Source organism: Panthera onca, chromosome D2 (genome assembly GCF_046562875.1).
Source record: "Panthera onca isolate mPanOnc1 chromosome D2, mPanOnc1 haplotype 2, whole genome shotgun sequence".
In the NCBI taxonomy this organism is placed as follows: domain Eukaryota; kingdom Metazoa; phylum Chordata; class Mammalia; order Carnivora; family Felidae; genus Panthera; species Panthera onca.
In genome coordinates, this window is record NC_138349.1 from 43,293,861 (window position 1) to 43,320,623 (window position 26,763).

The 26,763-nt window shown below is 50.8% G+C and overlaps 1 protein-coding gene across 2 annotated transcripts in view; it reads left to right on the forward strand.

Annotated features, from left to right (window-relative positions):
• The window catches only part of GRID1 (glutamate ionotropic receptor delta type subunit 1), a 696,363-nt gene that overhangs the window by 141,935 nt on the left and 527,665 nt on the right, over positions 1 to 26,763 (forward strand). For both annotated transcript variants that reach the window (XM_060642293.3, XM_060642294.3), the window contains exon 3: positions 16,397 to 16,681. In XM_060642293.3, coding sequence (XP_060498276.1) covers positions 16,397 to 16,681 — 285 coding nt within the window. The remainder of the gene's footprint in view (positions 1 to 16,396; positions 16,682 to 26,763) is intronic.

Genomic DNA, 26,763 nt, shown 5'->3' on the forward strand with positions numbered 1-26,763 from the left:
CGGGACCGCCTGAGGGGTGCCCACTTTTGTGGGCCTATGGAAGGGCTTGTCCGAAGGGCTGAGCTGGACTGCGCTTCCTTGGGGTGGAGGTCCCTGCAGAGGAGAGACAATGCTGAGGAGGCCGCAGAGTTCAGATATCTCCAGATCTGCCCAGAACCATCCCTGCCAAATCCTGGCAGGGGTCAGTGGGCTGGAGCATGAAGGCGCCCGCACCGCATGGGAAGTCTCAGTGCCACGTGGGTGTGTGTGTGCTCGCTGGTGTGTGGGGCGTGTCCTGCTGTGTGTGCTGGTGGCCGTGTCCTCCCACCCCTTTGCCTCCTTGTCTCTCTCCAGGGAGGGTGTCTGAGCAGAGGAGAGAGGGGCGCTGACTTTCATGGCCAGGGCAGGGCTGGAGCTGGGCTTCACTTAAACCTCTGGAGCTTTCTAGGCCTAGCCATCCAAGTGGAGCCTGCTTCATAGCAAGAAAATGCCCCGAGGGAGTGCAAATCACAACGAGCGCATATCGTGTTGGGATTCTGGGGGCAGGAGGGTGGTTCTCGTTGGTTTTCAGAGCCTCCCTGCCCTGGTTCGATGTGCCACAGCGCCCTCCAGAAGCAGGCCTGCGGCACGGAACAGTAGTCCCCAGGCTCCTCTTCTGGCCAGCGGAGACTCACACAGGAGGCTGGCGTGCCCCCACCTGGTGATGGTGCTGTTCTGTGCACGTGCCCCTGGCACTGCCAGCTCCTGCCTGGATGATGGTGAGGAAGGGGCGCCCGCTCCCTTCCAGCTGGGCTCCAGGGAAAGGCTCATGTACCCACTGTGCCCACTGTGGCTTGGAGAGTTTCATGACGTGGCTCTGCCCACACTATACCCTCTGTCCCTGTCAGCGGTCTTACACGTGATCAGTCCCGGTGACAGACCCCCTGCACTTAGGGTCTTCCTTCCACTCTCATGCCCTGCGTGGCAGGCCGGCTCTCGTGGAGTGCATCTTTTAGAGGCCTCTCTACCCCATTCAGGAGGTGAGCCTGCCTACTGGGTGCCAGGTGTGCCAGTGTGTCTGTGTCCCTCAGGCTCAGCCCCGGACATGAATGGCTTCCATAGGGTTTCCTTTAGAGGTGGGTGAGGGGCCCGCTTTTCCTTTCCAACCTCATCCACTCTCCTCCACTGGCTCCTTTCCTGGCATACAGTTCTCTCTCTTAGAGCTCTCTCAAGCCTCCGGGGACATCACAGACGCCGACTGCGGGCTGAAGGGCTGGCCTTACTCCCCACAGGGCCGGAAGGCACCAGCTCCTATCCTGCCCTGCCCCTTGGGCCCTCAGCCCAGGCTTGGGGTGGGCAGCTTGTGCCTCTTGGGAGGCCTGAGTTCTTGGCCTCATACTCACTAGCGGGAGGGGGGAGGTGGGTGGTCCACACCTGACAAGAGATCTCACATTGCCAAGCCTCAGCTCTCCCCTCTGTAGAGGGGAGGGATGGTGATGCCCTCCTAGGGTTGTGGAGGATGCCAGGCAATGGCGTGTAAGGGTAGCGTGTGCCACTAGGCGACAGGTGCCTCACCCCCAGTCCTGCTGGCTTTGTGGGGGAGCCTGGCTCCTAGGTCTGCCTGACTGCCCGCCCCCCATTCTGTGCATCTAGCTGACTTTGTCCTCTGATCTGCAGTGGCCCTGACTGTCTTCCTTGCCTTCTGCCTCCATACTTCCTGGCCTGGGTCCTGCCAGGACAGGAAGCAGGAGGAGTCAGCTTAGGCCTTTAGTCTTCTTGCTGTGTCCTCACTGGGGCCATTTTTCCATAGGTAAGCTCTGAGCAGGCCTTGCCTGTGCTCAGGAACCCTCCAAGCCTCCTTCATGGGATGAAAACAAAGCCCCTCAGCTGAGCGGGCAAGACCTCCACTCTGAACCCACCTTCCTTGTTTCCCTCTCACCCCAGCATGAGTGGCTCCCTCCTGGCAGATCCCCAGATGCCATTCATGTGCATGCCTCGGCTCATGGCATGCTGCTAGCCTAGTTGCTCTCTTTCTCTTGGTGCCCTTTTTGTCTGTGTTCTGTCCCGGCATCAGCTGCCCTGTGCCCCGTGAAGCCCCCTTGCCATCCCAGGCCTCATGACTACCTACCCACACTCCTCTTGCCTGACATCCCTCCATGGATACGGGACCACAATGTCCCGGCCCATGCCCCAGCTCCCTCTCCAGATGGCGTTTCTAGGACCTGGGGCCATATTTGCATCCTCTGTGTTCCTGGCATGGATCCTGGCTGGGCACATAGTAGGTGCTTGGAGAGATTTGTGGTGGCCTCTGGGGCTCTGGGTGGGGGGCAATTGAATTACCTAGTAGGGAGGACCTGGTTCCCAGTCAGTCTTCTCATGCCTGGAAAGGTGCCAATGGGAAAACAGCCCCACTGATCACGTTTCTCTTAAGTTCCTCTCTGGTTTGTGAATTTTGTTGTATTTTTCAATTTTCTCCAAGCATCTGCTACTGTGAAATTTTTCATTATCACTGGCAAGGATCCCCTCTCATCCCTGCTGGCTGCAGGAGATTTCTGATTTCTCTCCCTGTCTGCTCCAAAGCACCTGGGAGCCAAGGAAGGTAATGTCCCCAGGCCAGCTGGGCACGTTTTTGCACATCTCAGGAGTGAGCCTCCTCAGAGCTGGGCTCAGCAGGCCTGGCCTGAATGGCCAGGGTAGCATGGGCCATCATCTGTGTCCTGAGGGCTTTGCCTCCTTTCCCTGGTGATGCAGGGAAAGCTGCCTTCGGGGGCTGGGCCAGTACCCACACCAACCCCGTTACTTGGGAGACTGTCAGGTGGTGGCTGCTGGGAGCTGAGGCAGCTGCCCCCTCTAGACTCATTCTCTAAAAGTGGCACTGTCTCTTCAGTTTTGGAGGCTGTGTGCTGTCATGATGGCTGTTAGGATGATAATGAGATCGGAGGTAGACATCAAGGCCATGTGCAGCCTTGGGGTGAATGAGAAAAGCAGCTGGATGCTGCCCCACTCGTCCCTGGCCAGCAGAACTGCCCCTGCTGGGGAAATGCACAGAAGGGCCGAGGGTGGCCTGGGACACTCACAGGCAGCCTGTTTTTGAACCTGGCTGGGCTGCTTTCTTCTCTGGTCTTACTTAGTTCACTCCTTGTGCAGATGATCAGTTAGTTGTACTTCCTGGTGGGGGCTAACTCATTTGAGTCTTGTTAGTATCCTAGGAGGTAGCTGCTGTGGGTCTTGTTTGTGTGTTTGCTTTTGCTTGGTTAAATGCATTTATCTGATTTGGAATTACTGTGGTTAGCCTGTGTTCGAGGTGGGGCATGTTCGAGGAGAGGGTGTGACTTACCCAGAGCCACACGCAGCCTGAGGCACAGAGCAGGGATTGGGGTGCCCGGACAGTTCAGCTCTGGCACCCATCATCTTACCACTGGGCTGTTCCATCTCTCTAAGAGGGAAAGAGTGCTTCGTTTCTTTCTGTTTCAGCCCCAGTGGGCTGGACAGCAGCCCGCCACCCTCCCCTTTGTGTCATTGGCTGTCCTCTGCAGCCGTGTGTGCCTAGTTTAAAAGAAGCTGGGAGGGAGGGTGCTAAGTACCTGATAAGTGAATGAAGATGGATGAGCGAATGGATCCTTCCCAAGGGGGAAGGAATTAGCATCATAGAATTGATTCAAGATGTACTTTGTGCCAGAGGCTTTGTTTTCATGTCTTGTGTGTAATGCGGGTGCTGTGACCCATTCCTCCTTGTCCTCCTACTTTAAATTTTTTTTTTTTAACGTTTATTTATTTTTGAGACAGAGAGAGAGACAGAGCATGAACAGGGGAGGGGCAGAGAGAGAGGGAGACTCAGAATCAGAAGCAGGCTTCAGGCTCTGAGCTGTCAGCACAGAGCCCGACGCGGGGCTCGAACCCACGGACCGTGAGATCATGACCTGAGCCGAAGTCAGACGCCTAACCGACTGAGCCACACAGGCGCCCCTTGTCCTCCTACTTTAAAAGATAACACGCCACCGATATTCTGAAAAGGGACTGGCCCAGGCTCCTGGATGCTAAGTGACAGGATAGGGTTTGGGCTTTGTAATTGCTGCCTCCTGAGAAGAGTAATGGGCTGAATGGAAAGAAGTTCATTTGTAAGACACATGTCAGGAATTTGTGATGCCACCCCCACCCCCCACCCCCCACAATGTTCTGTTCACAATCAGCTGTGGGTTTGGACCAGTAAGTGTGGACACCAGCCTTCTTGGACCACTCCATGTAAGAAGCATGACAAAGATATGGTGAACACAGCAGGGCCTTGGGGTATAACCAGCCCCATCTGTCACAGCCACCTCTCTGGCTTTGCCCCAGCTCCCCACTCCTGCCCTTACCATGTAGGGTGCTGTGTGGCAGAGGGGTTAGGGAGGCATGAGGGGCTGCCTCTCGCTGTCTGTTTCCCTGGATTTGGCTGCAAGGCATGGGGGCTTGATGGCAGCCAAGGTGGGGGGCATCTAGGCTGGGCAGAGTGAGAGAAGGGGCTGAGCTGTGGAGGGGTGGTGCCTAAGGAGGGAGTCCAAACACCCTGTTTGAGGGACATTGTGCAGGTGACAGTGTTGAGCTCAAGGCTCCCATCTGGAGGTCAGGCATGGCCCTCCCAGTGGGAGAGTAAGGGAATGTGGCAGGATGGACTAGTGGCTTATCTGGGTCAGTAAAGCCAGAAGCTGGGGGCTCAGTGCTGGCATTCTCCCCTTGAGAGTAGGCTGTCCCTGCCCATCGGGATGGCTTTGGGCCAGTGCTTCAGTGCTGGTCTTCACCAGGTGACAGGCCACAGAGTAGCACAGAGGACTGGATCCATTCGTACCTGACCTGCCCAGGCTGTTGAGGTGTGTGTGGGCATCCCTGTGGGCACTCACCCTAGAGACGGACCCACAGAGTGGTGACGACCTATTGCCATTAGGTTTGCCTGGTGAGAGCAGCCATCTTGGGCTGCCCCTATGATGGCGGGTGGACCAGTGCCAGCAGCATGCCCATCCCCCATTATCCTATTGTCCCTGCTGCTCCCCTGAGGCATCTGAGGGTCCAGCCCCAGACTTGGTGCTAGGGACAGAGAGATCCTTAGGGGTCAGTCCAGTATGTGACAGAGGTCTACGAACAAACAATGATACTGTTTGAACTGCACTTGTGTGTAAAGCAGGGGGACAGTAGATGCAGGGCCTCTGTTGTCCTGACTGGGTGAAGAAGGCCCCTGAAGAGGAAGAGCCACTTGGCCTGGGTCCGGAATGGTGAGTTGCTTGCAGGGGAATGCAGGTAACGGAGATATGAATGTGACACAGGCAGGATAGCCTCTGAGTCCCTGCTTTGCACCTCAGAGCCTGGAGGTTGCCTCTTGTCTGTCTGTGGGGAGGCCAAGTACAGGATAAGTGCAAGATCTTGGAGCTAGAACTTAGAGCTGGAGCTTGGCAGGATGGGGACATTTCTGTGCCCTCCCAGTTTTTTTGGAAGGGGCGCAGGCTGAGAGGTGACACTTGTTCCTGTGACACTAATTCTCTGTGGGTGGAGAGACTGGAGTGCTGAGGGCCTAGTAGCTGGGCATCCACGGGTCAAATTCCAAACCCAGCACGGGGATTGGGAGCTGAAGCGTAGACATGGGGTTGTGTCCCTCCAGGGCAGTCGGTCCTACTGGGGAGAGAGGGCATAGGCTGGTGGGGGAGAGAGATGCACACGCATACACACACACACACACACAAACACACACACACCACGTGTGCACTCTGAGGGAGAACTGAGGCTCAGCAAGTGAGAAACAATAGCAGGGAGAATGAGAGAGCCAGCCAGAGAGAGCTAGAAAAGTCAGACATAGGTTGAGATGGGAAGGGAGATCCAGAAGCCTCACTGAGCTTCAATTCCCTGTCTCAGAGGGCTGTGTTGGGCCTGGAAGGACCACAGGCCAGGGGGTGCCTGGTGACTGGATGGCCTTCACTTTTGGAAGAAAAATGCAGGTGGAGGAAGGGGAGAGGCACACATGGAACTGGCCTTGGGCAGCCCAGGGCTGTGGGCGGGGCTGAGGTCAGGCTTCGTGATCCGGCCTGTTGGGTACATCCATCCTTGGCCTCTAGCTCATTTATTCCTTGTGGTGGCCCTAGAGATGGGGCTGTTATTAGCCTGTTTATAAGTGAAGGCTGAGGCTCAGCCAGCTTAAGTGACTTGCCTGAGAACACACAGCTGTAGCAGTGGGCCTGCCTGTCTCCTGGGCCCCTGTGTTTAACTTTGGGGTGAGAGGCAGCTCAGGGTTTGAACCCAGGCTCCCCTGTGACTTCAGGCAACACCCTAACTGTGGGTCTCTGCCCCTGTCTAGAGTGAGGTAGTGGTACCCACTTCCCAGGGAGGCTATGGGTTCAGTGATTAGATGGATGGCACCTGGTGGCAATCTGTGGCCAGGCTCCCGTCTTCCCGTTCCACAGTCCAGAGAAGCAGAAGGGCTGTGTCCTTATCCCCAGCCCAGACACTGCCACAGTCTTTTCCTTCTCACTCTTGCTCTAGAGCTGAAAACACCTTCTTGGGTACTCTGAGGTATGGCCATGCAGGGGTGCCCCATGTCCCTTAGTGCATGTCCCGGGAATACCGAGTTCTCCAGAGACCTCTCTGTGCTGCCAGTTGTCCATTGCTGTTCTCTCGGAGCCAGGCTGCCACCCGGGCTCAGGCCCCGAACTGTCCCTCCTCCGGGGCCCGTGGAACCGGTGCTCCTCGGATCTGGCTGTGTCTCTCCCTTGCCTCGCCAGGTCCAGAACAGTGCTGTTGCTTCCTCCAAGGTTCCAACTCTCCTCTTCCTCTAAGCAGTCCCTCCGTCTTGGGCAGGATTAGATGAAGTGAGTATCCCATGGCGCCCTGGCTCATCCATGCAAGGATTGTATTCTGAGCCAAGTCCAGGAGGCCCCAGAGCCCACTCACTGTGCTGCCCAGAGCTAGCCCTGCTCTTTGACAAGGCAGACTTTTCCATTGCATCATTCCTGACATGTTTCCCATCCCACGGATTCTCTGGGTGACTCGTTTACCTTATAGCACTGGCATTTCCAGCTTTTCACTCATTCTCTATGCATCTGTGCTTTCACTTACTCATGCCTTCCGTGAACATCCCCTGACCATCTCTGTATCAGGCCCTGAGCCTGGAGATACAGAAAGCCATGAAACTCAGTTTCTTTTCTTGGACCCTAGCAATTAAGCATGAAGTTAAATAATACATGCTTGATAGAAGTATGCTAGGACGCAGTACTTTCCTGCAGGGAAAGGGATGATTAATTTTCCTTAGCAAGGGGAAGTCAAGGAAAGTTCCATAGGGAAAGAGGCATTTGGGGTGGGTCTTGGAGGAGAAGTAGGAGTTTGAAGGTCATAGTGGTGGAGGAAGGGCATTTCAAGCAAAAGGAATCTGCATGTGCAAAGTTAGAGATTAGGATGGGTGTGGTGACCAGCGGAGAGCACAGGGCTTGTGAAGGTTGGTCAACAGATGGGTGCCAAGTGGTGTGTGGAGTTGAGGGGTCCTGGGGGATCTGACAAACTGGACTTTGACTCCTAGGCAGTGGGGAGCATGGCAGGTATTTTGGGGCATGCTTGGTTGCTGAACTTTGGTCTGCAGAGTGGGTTGGAGAAAGAAATGCTGGGAGGCAGGGAAACAAGTAGGCGATAAGAGATGTGATCAGGTGTAGGGAGTGGCATTTGGAGGCAGGGTGAGGGGCGTCCAGGAAGGGAAGTCTGGGCTTGGGGTGCAGAGAGAGCCACAGGAGGTTCCTGGGTGCCCGGCTGCTTTCGAGGTTCTCTCAGTCTCCCAGGACTTGTCACTGTCCTGATTTAACTTCCACAGTGTAGGCTTTGTACGAATCCGGCCCGGGAGCCTGGCGTTCCATTGGCGGAGCAGTAAAAATCATTAACGAGGAGCTGGAGAGCTATAAATAAGCCAGCACGATCCCACCCAGTGTTCCCTGTGTTTCCAATCTGTGGGAGCAGGGAATCAGTTTTGATTCATTAATTGGCATAAGGATGAGGCCCCAGAGATTGGCATGGCGTTGCCAGCTCTACCCCACCCTCCTGGTTGTCTCTGTGCATCTTGCCTGCCCCAGCTTCCCACCTGCCTCAGGCTACGGTCCAACATCCAGTGGGACCTTTTGGCCCTGCTGCTGTTGGTCCCCTGGCCTGGGCTGACCGTGAGGCCAGAGGGGTGTGGGATCTCCTACCCTGGGGGTGCTCCCCCTGGAGGAGCCTCCTCCTGGAGGAGCCTCCTCCTCAGGCCCAGCCAACTTTTCTCCCAGTGTCCCCTTGGCACCCTCTGAGCTTTTGGTGAATTAAGAAACTCCCCTTCTCCAAATTTTGGAACATGGCTACCCTTTTGGGAGGACATGAGTATCCGGGGACCTTGGTAGGTTTGAAAACTCTGTGTCACCAATGAAATATGGACCCCGATAGTGCTTCTTTTGTGGAGTTGTTAGGAGTATTAAATAGTTTGTTGCTCTGCTGTGCTGCGCCGGGCGCTGGGCCAGGGGCTCGGAGGGTAAGCGGTATGCAGGCGCTTTTGCTCATGGGCTCATGGTTCAGAGAAAGATGACTGGTGGCGGCTGCTCAAAATAGTCCACAACTGCAAATGTTGGTGGGTGGTGTGCAGGCCAAGTACAGCAAGGGAAAATAAGGGTTGTGGAAAGTTCTCTTTGGGGGGTGACGGTTACCCACAAAAGCACAGAATGAGAGAGCTAGCAGGAGGAGCACTGTAAGCAGAGGGAGTTCGTAGAGACCCAGAAGCAGGAGAAGCAGTGTCTGAGTTACAGCATGTGTAAGCAGTGTGTAAGCATGTGTTACAGCATGTGTAAGCAGTACAGCAGTTAAGCAGTGTCTGAGTTACAGTGTCTGAGTTACCAGGGCATGGGTGTGGGTTATGCAGGGCCTTGCAGGGCCTGTTTGGGGATGTTGATTTTATTTTAAGGCCAGTGGGAAACTAATGTGGGTAATTAAGCAGGGACAACACAGTCTGCTTGGTGTTTCATGAAGGCCATTCCACTGGCATAGATGGTGTGTAGATCCCAGGGGGAGGTTGGATGCATGTGGGTCCAGTAGGGATGTCGTAGTGGTTTAGACCAAGGTGGTGGAAGAAAGTTGACAGACCCAAGCATATTTTGGGGATAAAACATCCAGGACTTTATGATGGCTTGGGTGCAGAGGGTCAGGGAGAGAGAAGGGTCAAGAACAAGTGGTGGAGAGGGGTGCCTCTTTTGAAGAGATTGGTGACCAGGAGGGACAAGGTCACACCCCAGGGACCTCAGTGTTGATAAACCAAGTTTGAGTTGCTAGTGAACTCAGCAAGGGAGCCTCCCCTGGTTGGGGGTTGGCACCCCAGGAGAGGGCTGTGGGTTGGAGTCACAGCTATGGAACCATCCACATGGCTGAGGTTTAACTTGTAAATGGACAGATCAAATACAAGGAAGGTTGATGATTTCGTAGAGAGAGGGCGTGACTGATGGGTGAGTGATGGGTCTGGTCTGGGAGAAAGCAAGAGGTGGGAGCACCCAGAGCTCCTGAGCAGGGCCCGGCCTCCGACGGGAGAGGCTGCCTTCTTCAGCTTCTAACACAAATGCAGACAGATGTGAAAATGTGGTGGCAAGAAGTGGAGTGCGTTCCTTTTGATTGCGGCTTCCATTTATCCATGAAGAATGAAGCAAGGTCATCAGCTGCACTTGGGGGAGAAGTTGGGGAGGTCTGAGAGTGGGCAGAGAAGGTGGTGGAGAGGGTGTAAGGTGAATGGCAGGGTGAGTTAGGTGACACAGCTTTGCAAGGGTCACCACGTTGTTGGACATGTGGGTCTTTCTGACTCTCCACTGTTTGCTCACAGACCTGGGAAAGGGGGCTGACCCCGGGTTGGGATTTCACCAGCTGTGCCACGTAAGGAGAGAGAGGGGAGTGAGGTTGTCTGCAATGGAGTGGCTGTAGTGACAGATGGACAGACACTGAACTGAGCAAGGAGATGGGAGTGAAGGCAGGAGGAAGCCACTGGGAGTGTTATGTAAGCAGGTCTGTAGGACAGGATGCGCAAGAGGGAGGAGGGTAAAGACCCTGGTGACTCTCCCCTTTGGGGGGGTGCCCTTTGATGGTAAGTGGCTAGGGAGGGTCGATGTACTATAGGGACCAGAGCTCTAGCACCTGCCTTTGTCTGGAACTGTCACCCATTTCCCCCCCCACCATTTGATGGTATTGTTTACCTTTTAAGTGTCTTAATAAAACATGAAAAAATATTTATTCTTCATAGATCAATAATTTACTATGAGTTATGACAATACTAAATTTGGTCAATTATTCATTGACTATAAAGTATTTATAAATGCTACCTTAATTTAAAGCATTAGCCATTAGAATTCAAATATTAATAAAGCAGTGCCAGCTTAAAGGAGGAAAGGAAGGGCACCAATAATGAGGGTGGCTCAGGGGAGGGTGAGTGCTCATGGCTGTTAAGATGATTATGATAACGAGCTGTCACTGGGAGCCCCACTTACGGGGCAGGCAGAGGTGCTAGAGCTCCTGGGGCTGGCCTGCTGGACTCCCACCCGAGAGAGAGACCCTTCCTTCTGTAGGGTAGGGCGAAGCCCTGGGCTGCCCAGAGCCTGGCTCTCCCATCTGCTGCCTGCTGAGATGAGCAGAGCCTTGGCAGGCTTCCCCGGGCACCTCTGCTCCTATCCAGGTGGAGTGCCCTCTCTCTTGCCTTGTCCATCTGGAAGAGTCTCATGATTCTTGAAGGGGCTAGCCAGAGGCCAGTTGGCACGTGAGGTTGAGGGGCCCACGTGGGTGGATCTCACTTATGCCGGGCCACATCTGGTCTTTCGGGAGGAGCAGTGTGGATATGCCAGGGGCACCTGGTGGAGGGGAGGCCTGGGACAGCTGTGGCCATCATTTCTGAGTGGTGGCACCACAAATTGTCTCTTCTAGCCCAAGGCTTCTGGGGTATTGCTTCTCCCAACCAATTTTAGCCTGAGAATTTTCCAGGAATCCTGATGGGGATGGAGAAGACTGGACATGAAACGGGGGTAGTACCTGGAGTGACCTCAATGTCTGGGGATACTTCTCCTCTCAATAGTGTCCACCTGCAGGCACCGAGTGACTTGATACGGCAAGGATTTGCTGTCAGCAGAGAGAGAGGCCTTGTGCCTGCCGGCCAGCTCCTCCCCTGGGGCCTGCCCTGAGTGTGGAGCTGTCCTAGGCGTTTCTGTCCAGGGAAGTGCTGGCTAGCATTAGCCACGGAATCCTGGGCTCTGTCCCCTGCTGGCCACCGTCTCTTCTGGGACTGGCTCTAGAGGCTCCTGGTGGTCTGCTTCTGATGATCTCTTTGCTCTGTGCTCTCTGGCTAGGTGGCCCTGGCTGACCGGCCAGCCCTCTCTGTGCTGCAGTGTTCTCCCCAGGAGATCAGAAAGCTCACACGGGGTGAGAGTTCTGGAGATCCTGTCTGTCCTGTGATATAGCCGGTGCTGTGCCTGCCATGACCTACCCTCAGAGTCCTATGTCTGGAGAAGCCTGGATCAGCAGGATGCTGGCATCTCAGGGGACACTGGCAGGAACGTGATTGTGAGGCTGTCCCAGAATGCTGGCAGAGCCCATGGGTCCTCTTCATTTGGGCCCAAGCTTGAGCTCTGAGCACCCTCTTTCTCCCGATTCCTGGGACACTGTTGGGCAGTGCATAGATCTTTGCAGAGACCCTCTGCTCTCCTAGGCCACCAGGCTTGGGGAGGGGGCTCGAATCTGATCATCACATTCAGCTCTGCTTCTTGCTTTCCCAGCTGATGAGCCACTCTCAGGGTGTCCTTATCAAGCCATCAAGCATGCATTGTTGCAATCAAGAGAGAGATCAGCTTTATGACCACATGATATTGGAGGCAAAGAATTATAACAAAGGCTCTTATCTTGTAGTGAGCTGCGGAAACATGTCTAAGCAGGAGAGGTAATAACAGTGGTGACTTCTGCATCCCTACTGCGTGCCAGACGGTGCGAATGGCTCTTCACATACCAAGACCTTTCACGGAATGAGCACAACACCCCTGTGAAGTGGGTGCAATCATTGTTACATGACAGAGAAAACACAGAGGCCCAGAGAGGGCCGGCACTTTGCCCAAGGTCCCACAGCATGTTTGTGGCAGGGCCCAGATTCAGACTCAGGCCAGGGGACCCTGTCACTGGGGTTCAGCATCTCTCTCTGCACTGGGGGTATGTCCTGTCCCGGAATGAGCACACAACCTTGATTAAGCTAATAGCTGATTTGGCTTTGATCTGATGTATTTTGATCATATTATTTTTATGTTAGGAGCCTCTAAATAACCATCATTTCAACAGTGGCCCAATTAGCAGGCCATTCACAACGGATTGGAAATTGACTTGCATCGGGCCTCTCCATTAGCGCCTGGGAGAAGCTTCCAGCCTTAATTATCCACCCAGTTTCCGAGGCTGGCGGCTTGAGGAGTTTGCATGATGCTGCAGGTGGCTGTACGAGGGGTGGGGCAGTAGTGCCCACCTCTACGGCGAGGGCTGTCAGCAGCAGGAGTGAGGGCGCTCTTTGTCTTAACTACTGTTTCTTGGGATCCTGGGCATGACTTGGGTGGGGACGTTGATGGGGGAGATGGGGATGCCCAAGGAGAGTGGCAGGAAACTGGCTTCTATTTAACCTCTTTCCTGTACACAGCAAGGGTTGGCACTTGCTGTCCATGTCCTAAGTCCATATTCCCCTAGCTCTGCTGGGTAGAGATTCTTATCCTCATTTAGAAAACGGAGGCTCACAAAGGACCCATGGGCTCCGTCAGCATTCCGGGACAGTCTCACAATCACAGTCCTGCCAGTGTTCCCTGAAATGCCAGCATCCTGCTGATCCAGGCTTCTCCAGACCCGGGACTCTCAGGGTAGGACATGCCAGGCACAGCACCAGCCACGTCATAGGACAGACGGGATCACTGGAGCTCTCACCCCATGTGACCAGAGGAGCCCAAACCAGAACCTTGGTTAGTGAGATTCTAGGGCTTCTTCTGCTGCCCTGGTGAGCCCAGGCCCAGCCAAGAAGTTGGTGTCCCTGGCTACCAGCAGGACTGGGGCAAAGTGGCCAGTCAGGCAATTGTTCCCTGAGCATGTTCTTGCTGCCTGGCCCCTGTGTCTTTGTCATGCTGCATCCCTCTGTCATGCTGTTTTCCTTCATCTCAGCTGGTTTAAATCCTCTTTCTCTGAGACCCTGAGGTCACCCTTCTCTGGGTCCCAAGGAGCTTCATCTCTCCTTCCCCACAGGCTGAATCATGGGGTCTGTCTTCTTGGTGGATCCAAGCTTCTCAGAATTGGGGCTGGTGCCCTGTGCTCCCCCAGTGCCCATTGCAGGGGTTTGCACACAGTAGGGGGCGCTGAGTATATGTATGAAACACACAGAGGGGAAGGAAGCAGTCTGCAGTGATGGTGGGATGTCTGCCCAGATGGGGAAACTGAGGTTCAGAGAGGTTCAATGACTTCAGAACTGGTGTATATGGAATGGGCACAGGGTTTGCCATCAGAAGTCAGGTGATGACCTGGGAGGGAGTTGGATGGGGTGGGAAGTGGAGGGCCGGGAGTGAGTGATGGCAGCCAGGAGCACTCTTGTGGGTGTCCTGGGCTGGGTGTCTGGACAGCTTTCCATCCTTGTGATGTCCAGTTTATTTTGTATGATTACTTCTTAGAGTTAGAAATTCAGTGTATTGGCATTGAAGAAAGTATGTACCAGAGAATAAAGAGAAATCCATTCAGCATCACCACACCTTGTTCTTTTCTTGCCTTTTGGTGTTTTCTCCTGCCTTTTCCATAAGCAAGCTTTTTATCTAGTTACAGTTCTGGGGTGTGTATAATTTTGTGCCCTGCTGTTGTCACTTAGCTGCCTCTCAGAAGTGTTTTCTAGATTGGATGGCATTTCAGTTCAGCCCTGTCTCTTATTGGTTGTGTGGCCTCACAACTTGTTATCTGGAAAATGGACACAATGACACATACATAAAGTACTCAACACACACACACACACACACACACACACACACACACACGTACTCAACAGTATTTGGCACAGGGAAAATTCTCAGAAAATAGTCCCTCCTCCTATATAGCTTCACAACTTACCCATTATTGGAAGATTATTTTTCTTTTCTAAAAGAATTATCTGTTCATGACTTGAAATTTTGGCAAAATATGGAAAAGAAGGAAAATCAGTTCAGGCCTCTTGTAAAATGCACTTTTAGCATTTTGCAATATTTTCTCCTTGTCTTTCATGCGTGTTGAGTTTTATTTCATCGATGTAATAAAAGACATACAGTTTTGTATTATTTTCACATAACTTTTTTATGACAAGCACTTTCCCATGTTACCTTAGTATCTTCATCAATAATTTTAAAGGCTACATATGCTTTCAACAAATGGAGTGTTTTTCATAACCAGTCACCTATCTGCATCTTTCAGATTGTGAGCAATATTTCAACAGCATGGATAAGTATCCTATGAATGTTTTGGGATCCAGAGCCACTCCCATAATTTTGATAGGTGCCTAAAGTGGAATTATTGACCAGAGGGCATGAAAATGTCCAGGCTTACTGCATTCTTGCACCAGTCTTTGCCAACTGCCATGTGCTGGACACGGTGTGTGTCTAGGGAAGGATGATGGACAGAACAGGCGCATCACATGGCTCCCTGGAGTGTGTGGTCCTAGGAGAGACAGAGAATTACACAAGCCATGCATCATGCCCTGATAGGGAAGGTGTGGGTGTAGGGGGAGCTCAAGACAGGGGGGTGCTGGCCAGTCTGGGGATATAGAGTCTGAGTCTTGAGTATTCACTCAAGTCGAAAGTTGCAAGAGGGAACAGAAAATGTGGAGGGTTCCAGGGGCTCAAACGGGGCTGGTTGGCCTGGGCATAGTGGGCAGGGGCATGTGAAGAGCAGGAAGCTACAGGCATTGGGAAGCCTACAAGACTGTCCCCAAAGCTCTTGGGAGCCACTGAAGGCCTTAAACAGGAGCATGACGCAATTGGATTTTTGTTTGGGAGAGAACTGCCATGTGAAGCTTGCATGGGAGTTGGTCAGAGCATTTGGATGGCTGTGTGACTCCCAAGAGACATCAGAGGATCTCATTTCACCACCCCTGCCCCTGCCCCTGCATTGTGTGTGCGGGTTGAGGGTCCAGCAGGGAGCACTGCGGGCATTTGAGTCACCGTCCTGCTGATGCTCATGAATGTGCCCAGTGAGCGCCCTTGCGTGGGGAGCAGCCGGCCTTTGGGGTTTGGAGGTGTGGAGGGCCTCTCTCCTCCTTCACCTTCCCAGGCCCCCACTCCCTTCTCCTTGGGGTTGTTTCCTCTGCTCCTGGTCTCCTCTCAGCCTGGTCTGAGACGTTTACATAAACCCAAAGGCTCTCAACCGAAAGAACCGCATTGTCAAAGTTGCTCAAAAGTCTGCCGTCTGCGGCAGATGGCCTGCTGACATTCCCAGGCTGTGTTTTGAAGCTGCGTCTGCTCTCCCACATCCCTCCATCACATAAGCATTATTAATAAATGTTTGCTTCAAAACCAGAGCAGTGGGTTGCAGTGTTGGGCGGTGCATGTTTCTATTAATTGGTCTGATGTCCCCCAAAGACGTAAGTCTGTGGCTAAAAGGGGCACCCCTCACGAATACTGGATGACTTCAAAAGATGCGCTGCGAGGGCCTCAGCCCAAGAACAGGCTGCTGGCGGCTCCCTCCCTCCCTCTCCTCCTCCACCTAGTTGCTGTGCATCTTCCTTTGTTATTATCAACTGGCTTTTGAATAATCTTGGGCTTCTGGAACTGACTGCTTCATCTGGGGTTTGACCCAGTATTTTATGATATAAATTAAGTGGACTTGGCCAGAAGACCTAGGAGTGCTGTCTTTTTTTTTTTTTTTTTTGCCTGAAACCTGAGTCCTCTGGGGTAAGTGTCTCCCTGACTTTCTGATGTAATCTATTCCCTTCAGCCTCAATCAGTTCAGTCTAGCCAACAATCATAGCGCACACAGTATATTCACGGCTTATGTCTTGGCCTTGGAGACACACAGATCCACAAAATGAATTCTTGGCTCTTAAAAGGCTCATATCCCAGGTGGGAAACAGGATGGCTAATTTAGCAACCCTGATGGGTGTTTCAAGCAGATGTGCATTGGATTCTCGTCCTACCGTCCCTCTTTGAGTAGCCTTTGAGCAAATGATTTTGCCTCACCCAGCCTCCATTTCCTCATCTGCTGAATGGGTGTAAGAACATCTGGGTGGCAGGATCCCTGAAAGCATCAGTGAGACTCTGCATGTGAGAGCTCCTGGCCTGGCCCGGGGTAGTTCTGTCTCTGGAGGCAGGCAGCATTTCTTGGGGCCCCGGGCATGAGCTGCTAGGCATGGGCCATGTGGATCGAAGCCAGTGCAGCATTGTCCCCGTGCTGACCCCTCCCTCTCTCTTCCCTCTCTTTCTAGCCTGTGACCTCATGACCCAGGGGATTTTGGCCTTGGTCACGTCCACTGGCTGTGCGTCTGCCAACGCCCTGCAGTCACTCACAGATGCGATGCATATCCCACACCTCTTTGTCCAGCGCAACCCAGGGGGGTCTCCGCGCACTGCCTGCCACCTGAACCCCAGCCCTGACGGTGAGGCCTACACGCTGGCCTCCAGACCTCCCGTGCGCCTCAATGACGTCATGCTCAGGCTGGTGACAGAGCTGCGCTGGCAGAAGTTTGTCATGTTCTACGACAGCGAGTATGGTGAGTTGGGGGCAGGGGTTACTCTGTGGCTCCTGGGAGGCACGTTGGGCATTGGGAGACCCATGAGCCAGGCCATTGGCTGGTGGCTGAGTGCTTCAGAGTGGGCTGGGTGCACATGGTGGTTGGGGGTCTGAGCGGTATGGGTCTCGGGGTGCTAGGGCCTAACCTTGAGCTTTGCCAGTGGGGGAAGAGCTGCAAAAACAGATCTGTAGACAAGCACGAATGTTGCCTAGCAACAACACCTTATCATGACAGCTGAAGTTTGAATCATCTTAGAGTTTTCAATAAAATATTAATAAACTGCTGGCAGGGATCCGAAGGGCTGCATATAGGTAGAGGCAGAGGCCAGCCAGCACGGTCCTCCCAGAAGACTCCTCTTCAAAGACTGTCCTTCACACTGGACAGTCACCTGGCCCTCCCAGCCCCTTGCCTCCCTCTACCATGGTCTGCCCTGAGTTTCAGAGTCACAGGCTGGGGCATAGGTCAGGGGAGGGGCACCCTAAGGGTCATGGGGCCAGGTAAGGTCATGTGGATGTCGCTGAATGTGGCTTTTTTGAAGACCTCCCATGTGAAAAAAAAATCATACTTTGTTAAAAATGCACAAAAATGGGCTTTGGAGAAATAGTTTTAGGTTTTCTTATGGCTGCTCTGTGAAAACAGGCCAGTCCTACTCCCAAGATGAAACGGTTTCCGCATTATGTGTTTTTTTAAAAAAGACTTACTTTTGAGATAACTGAGATTCACATGCAATTATGAGAAATAATACAGAAAGATCCCTTGCACCCTTCACCCAGGTTCCCCATGGGCAACACGTTGCATAACTCATATCATATCATAAGCAGCATTTGACATTGATGCAATCCAGAGACCTTTTTCATTCTTCTCCAGTTTATAGGCACTTGGGTGTCTGTATTCACTTCTGTGCAATTTTATCACCACTAGGTGACCACTAGGGTCAGGACATAGAGTAGTTCCCTCACAGGGATCCCTGTGCCACCCTTTTATAGCTGCTGCCACTCACATTACATGTCTTTAAAGGGTCTGGGGACTGGTAAGGGTCAGCAGTCCCATCGCTGGGGCCAGGTTGGAATGAATGGGCCCTCGAAAGTCCTGATTTGTCTCTTGGTGAAATAATTCCTTTGCCAAGAATGTAACTAAGAAGAGAAACCAGCATATGTTTGCATTTGCCTAAATACTCTGCTTCTCTAAGACTGGAATGTTGTCCCCAGCTCTTGAGCAAATATGCTGTTTAGAGTCTTCCAGGAGGAATTAGAAGAGCAAACAGTCACTGTGCTGAAGTGAAATGAGGTGGTGATGGAGACAAGGGTGACTCAAGGCTTCAAGCACTTGAACTAGACTATGTCCAAGGCCTGACCTCTCCCTCCCACCTGCATTCAATCTCTGGCCCTGGGTGGTGGTGGGGGGGGGCATTGGAGGTCATGGCATAGCCCCCCGGAGCCCACAGGGTGTCTCTCAGAGGCTCAGCCTTCCCTGAGAATGCTTCATACTGATGTTTCAACCCAGGCATCCAGTTTGCTCTGAGGCTGGGCTGTTGGGAGGTGTGGACACCACCAGGGCTGGAGGATGCTGTGGGGTAGGGTCTGTAAGCCCCCTAGCCCCCCTTATTCCAACATCTTTGTTCCCTTTGTGCTGTAGCCTACAGGAACTTTTCAAGCCTTGGTTTTCCCCAAGGCCTGGGAGGTGGGAACTTCCAAGGAAAGGGGCCCTGATCCCTACCTGTCTGAAGGCTCCTCTCTTTCCTATGGAGCTGGCTCCTTGGTTACATGTGTGAGGTACACATCTCACTCTCTTGGCCTGCTATTAGCTTGTCCTGACAAACTAATGAGGGTTAATTGTTGATGGACACTGACTCTCACACCAGGCTGTAAGCTCCGGGGGAGCAGGCCAGGTGCTATTCACTACTGTGTCCCTGCTGCTTAGTACCATGCCTGGCACAGAGTTGGCCCCAAGAAATTATCAGTGTGTGAATGAAGCATCTAATTTATGAGGACATGGATATTTCAAGCAATTTTCACAGAAGACAAAGGAAAAAATGGGAAGAAAGACAAGGCACCGGGTAGTCTGACCTCTGAGGTGGGGGAGGTGGGCTAGGATGTTTCATTCTGCAAACACACCTCCCTGCCCCTCATCTCTCCCCTCCTACCCAACACCTCCAATCAAGCCTAAAGATGTGCCTCTTTTTCTGCCTTGGATACTTTTGCTACCTTTGGTGAGGTTTGAAGTTAGTTTTCAACCAGACTGGCCTTTGTCAGTGATTCCATGAAGACAGGGTAAACCAATAGCTTTCCTCTAGTAGACCAGCAACTGGTTGAGCCTTGAAAGCTGTATTGGGAAGGATTCAGAAGGATTCTAAGGCTGTATGTGGGCTCAGCCATAGAAAATGCCATGACTCCTCCATGAGGTTTGCATGGTGCAGGGGAGGGACTGGCGGCAACCTGCTATGTTTGCTGATTCTGATCTGGATGGTGGGGGTGAATGCGATGTCTCAGTGCTGCCATACATTTGATTGTCGCTGTCCTGGGTGCTGATCTGTTTGGCTTTAGGCTTTCTGGAGACCAAAGCTCTTTCACTGGATTCTGTGCAACACCTCCTACCTTTGTGGGCCCTGGACGTCGGTCCGCTGACTTGACAGCTTCTGAGGCCAGGTTTCTGCTCCAAAATATTCTCTGTAAACTGTAACCACTTTGACTTCCACTGCTTGTCCTGGCTGTGCTGCTCATGCAACAGTCTAGTCTCTGGCCTGTTTTCCAACCCATGTGCTGTTTGATGCGGTATCTCCAGCTCATGAGTGCGGGTTGTGAGTGCTTTCTCAGCATGGCTGGCATTGGCCTGTCTGAGAGTAGTAGGTGGGCTTACACTGCTGATATGCCCAAGACAAATGGTGCCTCCAGAGCTCTTTAGGTCCCCTCCTCCACCCCACCACTACAGCACTAGCTGCAGATGAGCCCAATTAAAAAGCAAATTGAGTGTAAAGACTGTTTTATTCCTTCCAAAGTCAAACAGAAGTGGTTTGGGGATATGGCAACTTTTTTTTTAAATGCTGATCTGCAAGTATCTTTATGTATATTAAATGTATATTACATATATATATATTTATGCCATTCAATAACTCTCTGAGGTGGGATTATTGTTGTGTTTTACAGATAAAGAACATGACGCCCAGAGAGGTTATTTTTGACCTTAATGCCCACGCCCTTAGCCAAGACACCATCCTATTTCTGTAATCTGGGGTTTGCTAGGCTCCAGCTTCCTTTTCCTGTCCCCAGCCGGGCAAGTTGATGCCAAGAAGGAAGGAAGAGTGATTTGGAATGGACTTGGCATTCCTAGGCTGGTGTGCTCAGGGCTTTAGTGAATGTCACACAGAAGCTCCCCCTGTTGCTTAAGGAGGCCTGATGCTTCCTCATTTGCCCCCTGGCCTCCCTTTAAGCCCAGGAATAATCTGCTCTGGGTGGAACCTTAGGACTGGGCATTTGAATCAGGAGATGAGGGTCAAAGAAGCAAAATCACTGGACCCTGAGACAGAACTTGGCAGAGGGGCGAGAAGAGGAGTGTGCATGTATATAGTTTACAAAATGTAAGATGTGCCATTTGGTAAAATTCCATTGAAAATACTTGTATGCTTGTTGTGACAGTGAAAGGAAAAATAGAAGAGAAGCTGACATTTGGGAGAGAAAATCTGTAACATTAAAATACCAAAAGTTTGGATCGAACAGAACAGAGAACTTTCTGATGTGCCACTTCAAATTCTGGGATATTCATTTGTGTGTGTGGGGAGGTGGGTGTTAGAAGCTGTAGCCACTATTTCCCCCTCAGGAATACATTTGGATGAGGGTGGTAGTTACGATGGAATCTTGGATGTCTTGACTCATTCATTCAACAAATATTCACCGTGTCCCCACCACGGACGATGATTTTGCTAAGAACTCTTCACAGATAAAGAAACAGAGGAAGTTGGCTAAAGCTACACAGGGCTGGGATGTGAAGTCGGGACACCAGAGCTCTTTTCTCTATAGCGTCTCCAGTGTGCAGCAGCTTGCTCTTGGCCCCTGGACCAGCCTGCAGGCTGGGGGTGGGTCAGGATCTGCGTGAGTGCCCACTGTCTATTTGTGCTCTTATGTATTTATGTATTTATGTACATACATAAAGGTTATTTATTTATTTTGAGAGAGAGAGAGAGAGAGAGAGAGAGAGAGAGAGCACGTGCAAGTATGATCCGGGAAGGGGCAGAGAAAGAGAGAGGAAAGAGAGAATCTCAAGCAGGTTCTGTGCTGTCAGCTCAGAGCCCAACACGGGGCTCTATCTCACAGACTACGATACCATGAACTGAACTGAAATCAAGAGTCAGACACTCAACCGACTGAGCCACCCAGGCACCCCTTGTGCTAGTTTTTAAATTATTAAAAACAACTAAAAGTCACACATGGTAACAATGTATATGCCAAGTTACAAGAATGATAATAAGTAAACTCCCATGAATCCATACCAGTTTAAAAAATGTAAAGGAACCATGTGCATCCCTTTCCTATCATGTCCTCCTTTACTGAGGGGACGTAACCACTAACCTGATAGTGTGCTAGCCAGTTCCCTGCTTTTCTTGATAGTTTATCATACAGGTATGGATCCTGAAATACATGTTGCTTAGGTTTGGCCTGTTTGTGAACTTTAAATATATGGAATAGCACTTCTATGCACTTTTGTGACTGCCTTTTTCACTCAAAATTAGATTTTTGAGAGCCATTCATCCAATTCAGGTGTATTCAATCATTTTCTATGGTTGCATAGTATCATCTGATTTATTATCCATTTTATTGTTATGGGCATTTGAGTTATTTCCAGGTTTTTGCTATTGCATATAATGCTAATTAGAACATTCTTGTACTTTTCTTTTGATGTTTGTGCAAGAGGTTTTTTTTTTTTTACTTATTCACATTTTAATTTATTAAAGTTTAAAGTTTTAAATATTCTCAATATTTCTTTTTTTTAAAAGTTTTTATTTTAATCAGCCAGTGCTCATCACAACAAATGCACTCCTTAATCCCCATCACCTATTTAACCCATCTGTCTACCCACCTCCCCTCTGATAACCCATCAGTTCATTCTGTACAGTTAAGAGTCTATTTCTTGGTTTGTCTCTCTCTTTTTTCCTCCGTTTGCTCATTTGTTTTGTTTCTCAAATTCCACATAAGAGTGAAATCGTGTGGTATTTGTCTTTCTCTGACTTACTTGTTTCACTTAGCATAACACTCTGTAACTCCTTCTATGTCATTGCAAATGGCAAGATTTCATTCTTTTTTATGGCTGAGTAGTATTCCATTGTATAATATAGCAGATTTTCTTTATCCGTTTGTCAGTCAGTGGACACTTGGGCTGCTTCCATATCTAGGCTATTGTAATTAATGCTGCTTTAACATTGGGGTGCTTGTATCCCTCTGAATTAGTGTTTTTGTATTCTTTGGGTAAATACACAGTAGTGTGATTATAGCATCGTAGGGTAGTTCCATTTTTAGCTTTTTGAGGAACCTCCATACTGTTTTCTGGAGTGGCTGCACTAGTTTGTGAAAGAGTTTTTTGAAAGTCCATCCTGAGGAGCAGAATTGCTGGAGTATTTTATCCAGGCATGTTTCAATTTATTAGGTTATTTCACATTGTTTTGCAAAGCATCTCTGCCTGTTTACACTGCTGTCTGCAACGTTCCAGAATTCTCAAAGCTCCCCAACCTCACCGACACCTGGTATTCTTTTTACTTTTAAGATTTTCATGTGACATGGTATCTTAGTATGATTTAAATTTACATTTTCTTGATAACAGATGAAATTGAGCATTTTTTCCTATCTTTATGAACTATTTTTGTTTTCTATGAAATGCCTGTTTACCATTTAAAATTTTTGCCCATTTCAAAACATTGAGACTTTTCTTTTTTAAGTATGGGAGATAACTTCTGTCAGTTAGTTGTCTTAATGCACAGAAGTTCTATATTATATTGTTGTTAGATTTATTCACCTTTTATACAGTTAGCTCTTTTTCTTCTCATTTAAGGAGTCCTTCCCTGCCCAAATGTCATATTCTCCTTCCAAAAACTCACTCTCTGTACTGAGGACAGATGTTGCCCTCCTGGCTGGGTACCTACAGTTAGGTCCCAGCATAAGACACATGTGGCTCCTGATGCTAGGCTGCCTCTTTCCCTGAAGCCGTGGCCTGACATTCCTCCATGACTCTGCCATGGCCCAGGGCCAATCTTGTTCTTGGTGGTGATTGAGCAGCCTGTGGCAAGGTGGTTAAGGAGAGCTTCCTGCAGGAGGTGACATGTAAGCAACGACTTAAGGACTATTAGGAGTTGGGTAAACAAAGGGCTTGGGAGCAAAAGGGAGGAGAGTAGGAAGAGTGTCCCAGGAAGAGGGAAGAGCACACTGGAAGGCCTGGAAGCAGTGAAGAAGAGACAGATCATATGCTTGGATTGTGGTTAGTGGCCAGGGGTGAGGCTGGACTATAGTCCATGCAGGCCTTAGAGGCTCACAGTGAGCTTAGGACCCCCAGAAATCCCTGGAAGCTGTACCTTGCTACCTCGGGTGGTGCCGTTGGGCCTATTTCTCATGCCCATTCAGAGGCCTGAGGGCAGATAGAGGACATGGGGGTCTTCATCTCTGGATGGCCCCAGTCCTTCAGCTCTTGTGTCCAGACTCACTGGCTGCTCATGAAAGAGAAGGAAGTAACGCATAGAAAGGAACTGTGATTAGACTGAGGACAAGCCCCAGGCCTGGAGTCCAAGCTGCGGGCAGGACCTGAATGCCCCAGCTGACTTAGGTGTCAGTGAGTAACAGCTCCTGTCTCTCCAGCCCTCGCTCTGCGCCAAGCACGATGCAGGCACTTTAACAGCGCCAGCTTACATCATTTCCTGGCAACACTTCCAGGTGGGTTCGCACCATTCCTGTTTTATGGGGAAACTGAGGCTCAGAGAAGTAAAGAGGCTCACTCTAGGTCATACAGCTGAGGAACAGGGGGCTGGCCACGTCTGATTCCCAAAGCTGGGTATCACGGCTGTGCTCACCGCCTCTGGGTCCACATGGCAAACACTGCAGGTAGACTCTCTTCTTAATACACAAAGATTTATTGTAGCATTGTTGGTAACAGCAGAAATTGCCAACAACCTAAATGCTCATCTTCAGCAAATTGGTTAATCTATTAGGATATACATATATAGTTGAATACTAGTTCTTTATGTACTGTGAGGCAAGAGTTCGAACACGTGACGCTGTTAGCTGACAATAGCAAAGTGAGAACAAAGGTGTGGAGGGTTGCTCGGTGTAAAAGCAAGCTTGTGTATATGTATTTGAGTACACACACCATCCGTGTGGTGAAATGTTGTTTTAGAGAGAGAAACACAATGACTTGGGACAGGCACGGGAGATCTGCTTTTCACAGCACTTAAAAAAAATACCTTTTGAGTTTTGTACCAAGTACAAAAAATAAGTAAACAGAAAAAAAATGTGGCTTGCCACCCCTCCCTCCTTCTTACTGCCCATGGAGACCTTCTTGGAGCTTCAGTTTCCTCACCTCTGGAAGGGGATGGGAATTCATAGGCTATGAGAGCAAGCACTCAGCGGAGTTTGTGGCACAAAGCAGGTGGTCTGTGTGATAATAGCAAACTGTGTGTGGGAACCGGGAGTGGAGGTACATGGCGCTCTTCCATCGGAGGACTGGGTGTGGCGACAGGGCCTCTGCAGAGGGTTGCCGTGAGAGGTCCAGCTCTTTGCCCCTCCACTCTGGCTCAGGATTACCTTGAGTGTAGCGGTTAGGGGCATGGGCTCAAGAACAGTCTGCCGGGGTTGAATCCCAGTTCTGCTTCTATAGCTGTGACAGTGGGCATATCCCCCAAGTCTAGTGCCATAGTCTCTTTGTTTATAAAGTGGGGATAAAATAACGATCCCTGCTTATAGGGTCAGTGTGGGGATTAATTTAGTTAATACATGCAAAGGGCTCAGACTAGCGCCTGGCACATGTTTAAGTGCTCGGTCAGACTTATTTACTCAGGAATTGTGGCCAGTGCAGGGCCCCGTTGCTGCTTCTTTTCTCTTGGCCTCTGAGCTGGTGAATCTCTGCTGTGGCTTGTTCTGAGGCCTGGACCACATCTTGGTTGTGTTCTTGGTACATAGGGAGACAGAGTTTGGGGATCAGGTGTCTCGCCTGCAGGGGACATTCACTACATGGTCACAGGTGGCTCTAGTGAGCCATCACACCTCCTCAGCCGGACAGCCTGACTGGTTTTCATAGCAAACATCCGTCAGCCATTGGACCTTACCCCTGAGTCTTCTTGAAGTGAAACTCCCCAGAAGAAAGAATCATTTGGACAAAATGCTATTTTTAAAAAAAGTTTATTTATTTATTTTGAGAGAGAGTTGGGAGGAGGGAGAAAGAGAGGGAGAGAGAGAATCCCAAGCAGGCTCTGCACTGTCAGCACACAGCCCAGTGTGGGGCTGGATCTGAAAAACTGTGAGATCATGACCTGAGCAGAAATCAAGACTCCAATGCTTAACTGACTGAGCCACCCAGACACCTCAGACCAAATGCTGTTTTAATGCTCTGCACCAACAGCGTCTTCTTTCTGGCCCCTGGCAAAGCAGGCCAGGCAACTGAGGATCTCATTAATAACACACATTGTATCATTATGGCATTAGTTTAAATTGAAGTAATAAATGCTTTTTCTAGATGAAATGAGTAAGTGAGTTTAATTGCTAGGAAACCTACCAAGAAGTTCGACAATAACTTTACCAGGACGAGTGTTTTGGGTTTTGTTCTTCCATCTAATTACAAAGCAACTATACTTCAGGGCATGTTAATTGTAGCATTCCCTAGAAGATTAAAGTTCATTAAGTCTGAAGTTCCCTCACCCCTCTGCCAGATTCCAGAGTGCATCTGGGGATGGGAGGAAAGGCCTGATACAGGCATGGATAAAGAACGGGAAGACAAGCCTGCACTGGCCCCCACATATGCCCCCTTGTGCAGCTGGAGGCCACAGTAGCCGCCACAGCAAGAACTTGGCCAGACCTTCTGTGCTTTCCTCTTCTACACCATGCCAGAAAGTCCCCCTTGGAAGACAGATATGGCCCCATTGTCAACCCTCTCCTGCTGGTCCTGATTCCTTTGATCCCATTGACCCCAGCACACAAGAGGAAATAGGTTTTGTTGTTAAATGCCAGAATTCCAGGAAGAGTACCATGTGATGTGGCCCCAACATCTGGGAAGACCATTGGCTCAGATTGGATCTGTCCCCCGCCCCTCGGTGAAATGAAATACCGTGTCCTCTTCAAGGCCTCAGTTAAATCACCTCCTACTGTTCTGTCAGGGAAAGCATGGCTGTTTCCTAACAGGACCCAGCAATGTCACGAGAACGCCTTCATTTTTTGTAATGAACTATATTGAGGTGTAACTGACATGCAATAAAATATACTCCTTAGGTGTGTGATATTATGGGTTTGACAAATGTATGCACCAGAGTAACTACCAGCCCAATGAAGGGGTAGAATATTGCCAGATATAGCAACATATGTTTTGAAGAAAGAATTGTAGGTCACCTGTCCTTGGCCCCAGTTACTTCAGCACTGGTTGGGTGGCCACAGGCCCTGTGCCTGGGGCCCACGTGCAGCCTCCCTGTAGCTGCCTTTCTGTTCCTAAAGAGGGTTCTTAGGGACCTAGAGTGTCAGTGTGGCTGGCCAGGAGAGAGGGAGTGGGACTGGGAGGTGTGGATGGCAGGGGAGGGGCAAGGGGAGACAGGGAAGCCCTTTGGCAACCGTGGCTGGTACTCAGGCCAAAGCCGTCTCCAGCCAGGGTGAGAGCTCTGACATCTGGTCACTGGACAGAGAAGCCTTCTCATTGGGGTGATGGTGAACACAGGCTGTAGTGTCAGAAAGAACTAGGTTCAAGTCCCTGCTGCACTGTTTACTGCATCCTGGGGGAGCCGTGTACCCTTTGAAGCCTTGGTTTTCCTGGTCTGTAAGATGCGCATCACAGCACTTCCCTCCTAGGCTGGTGGTGGGACCTGGCCTTTAGCATGTGCTTGGCACACA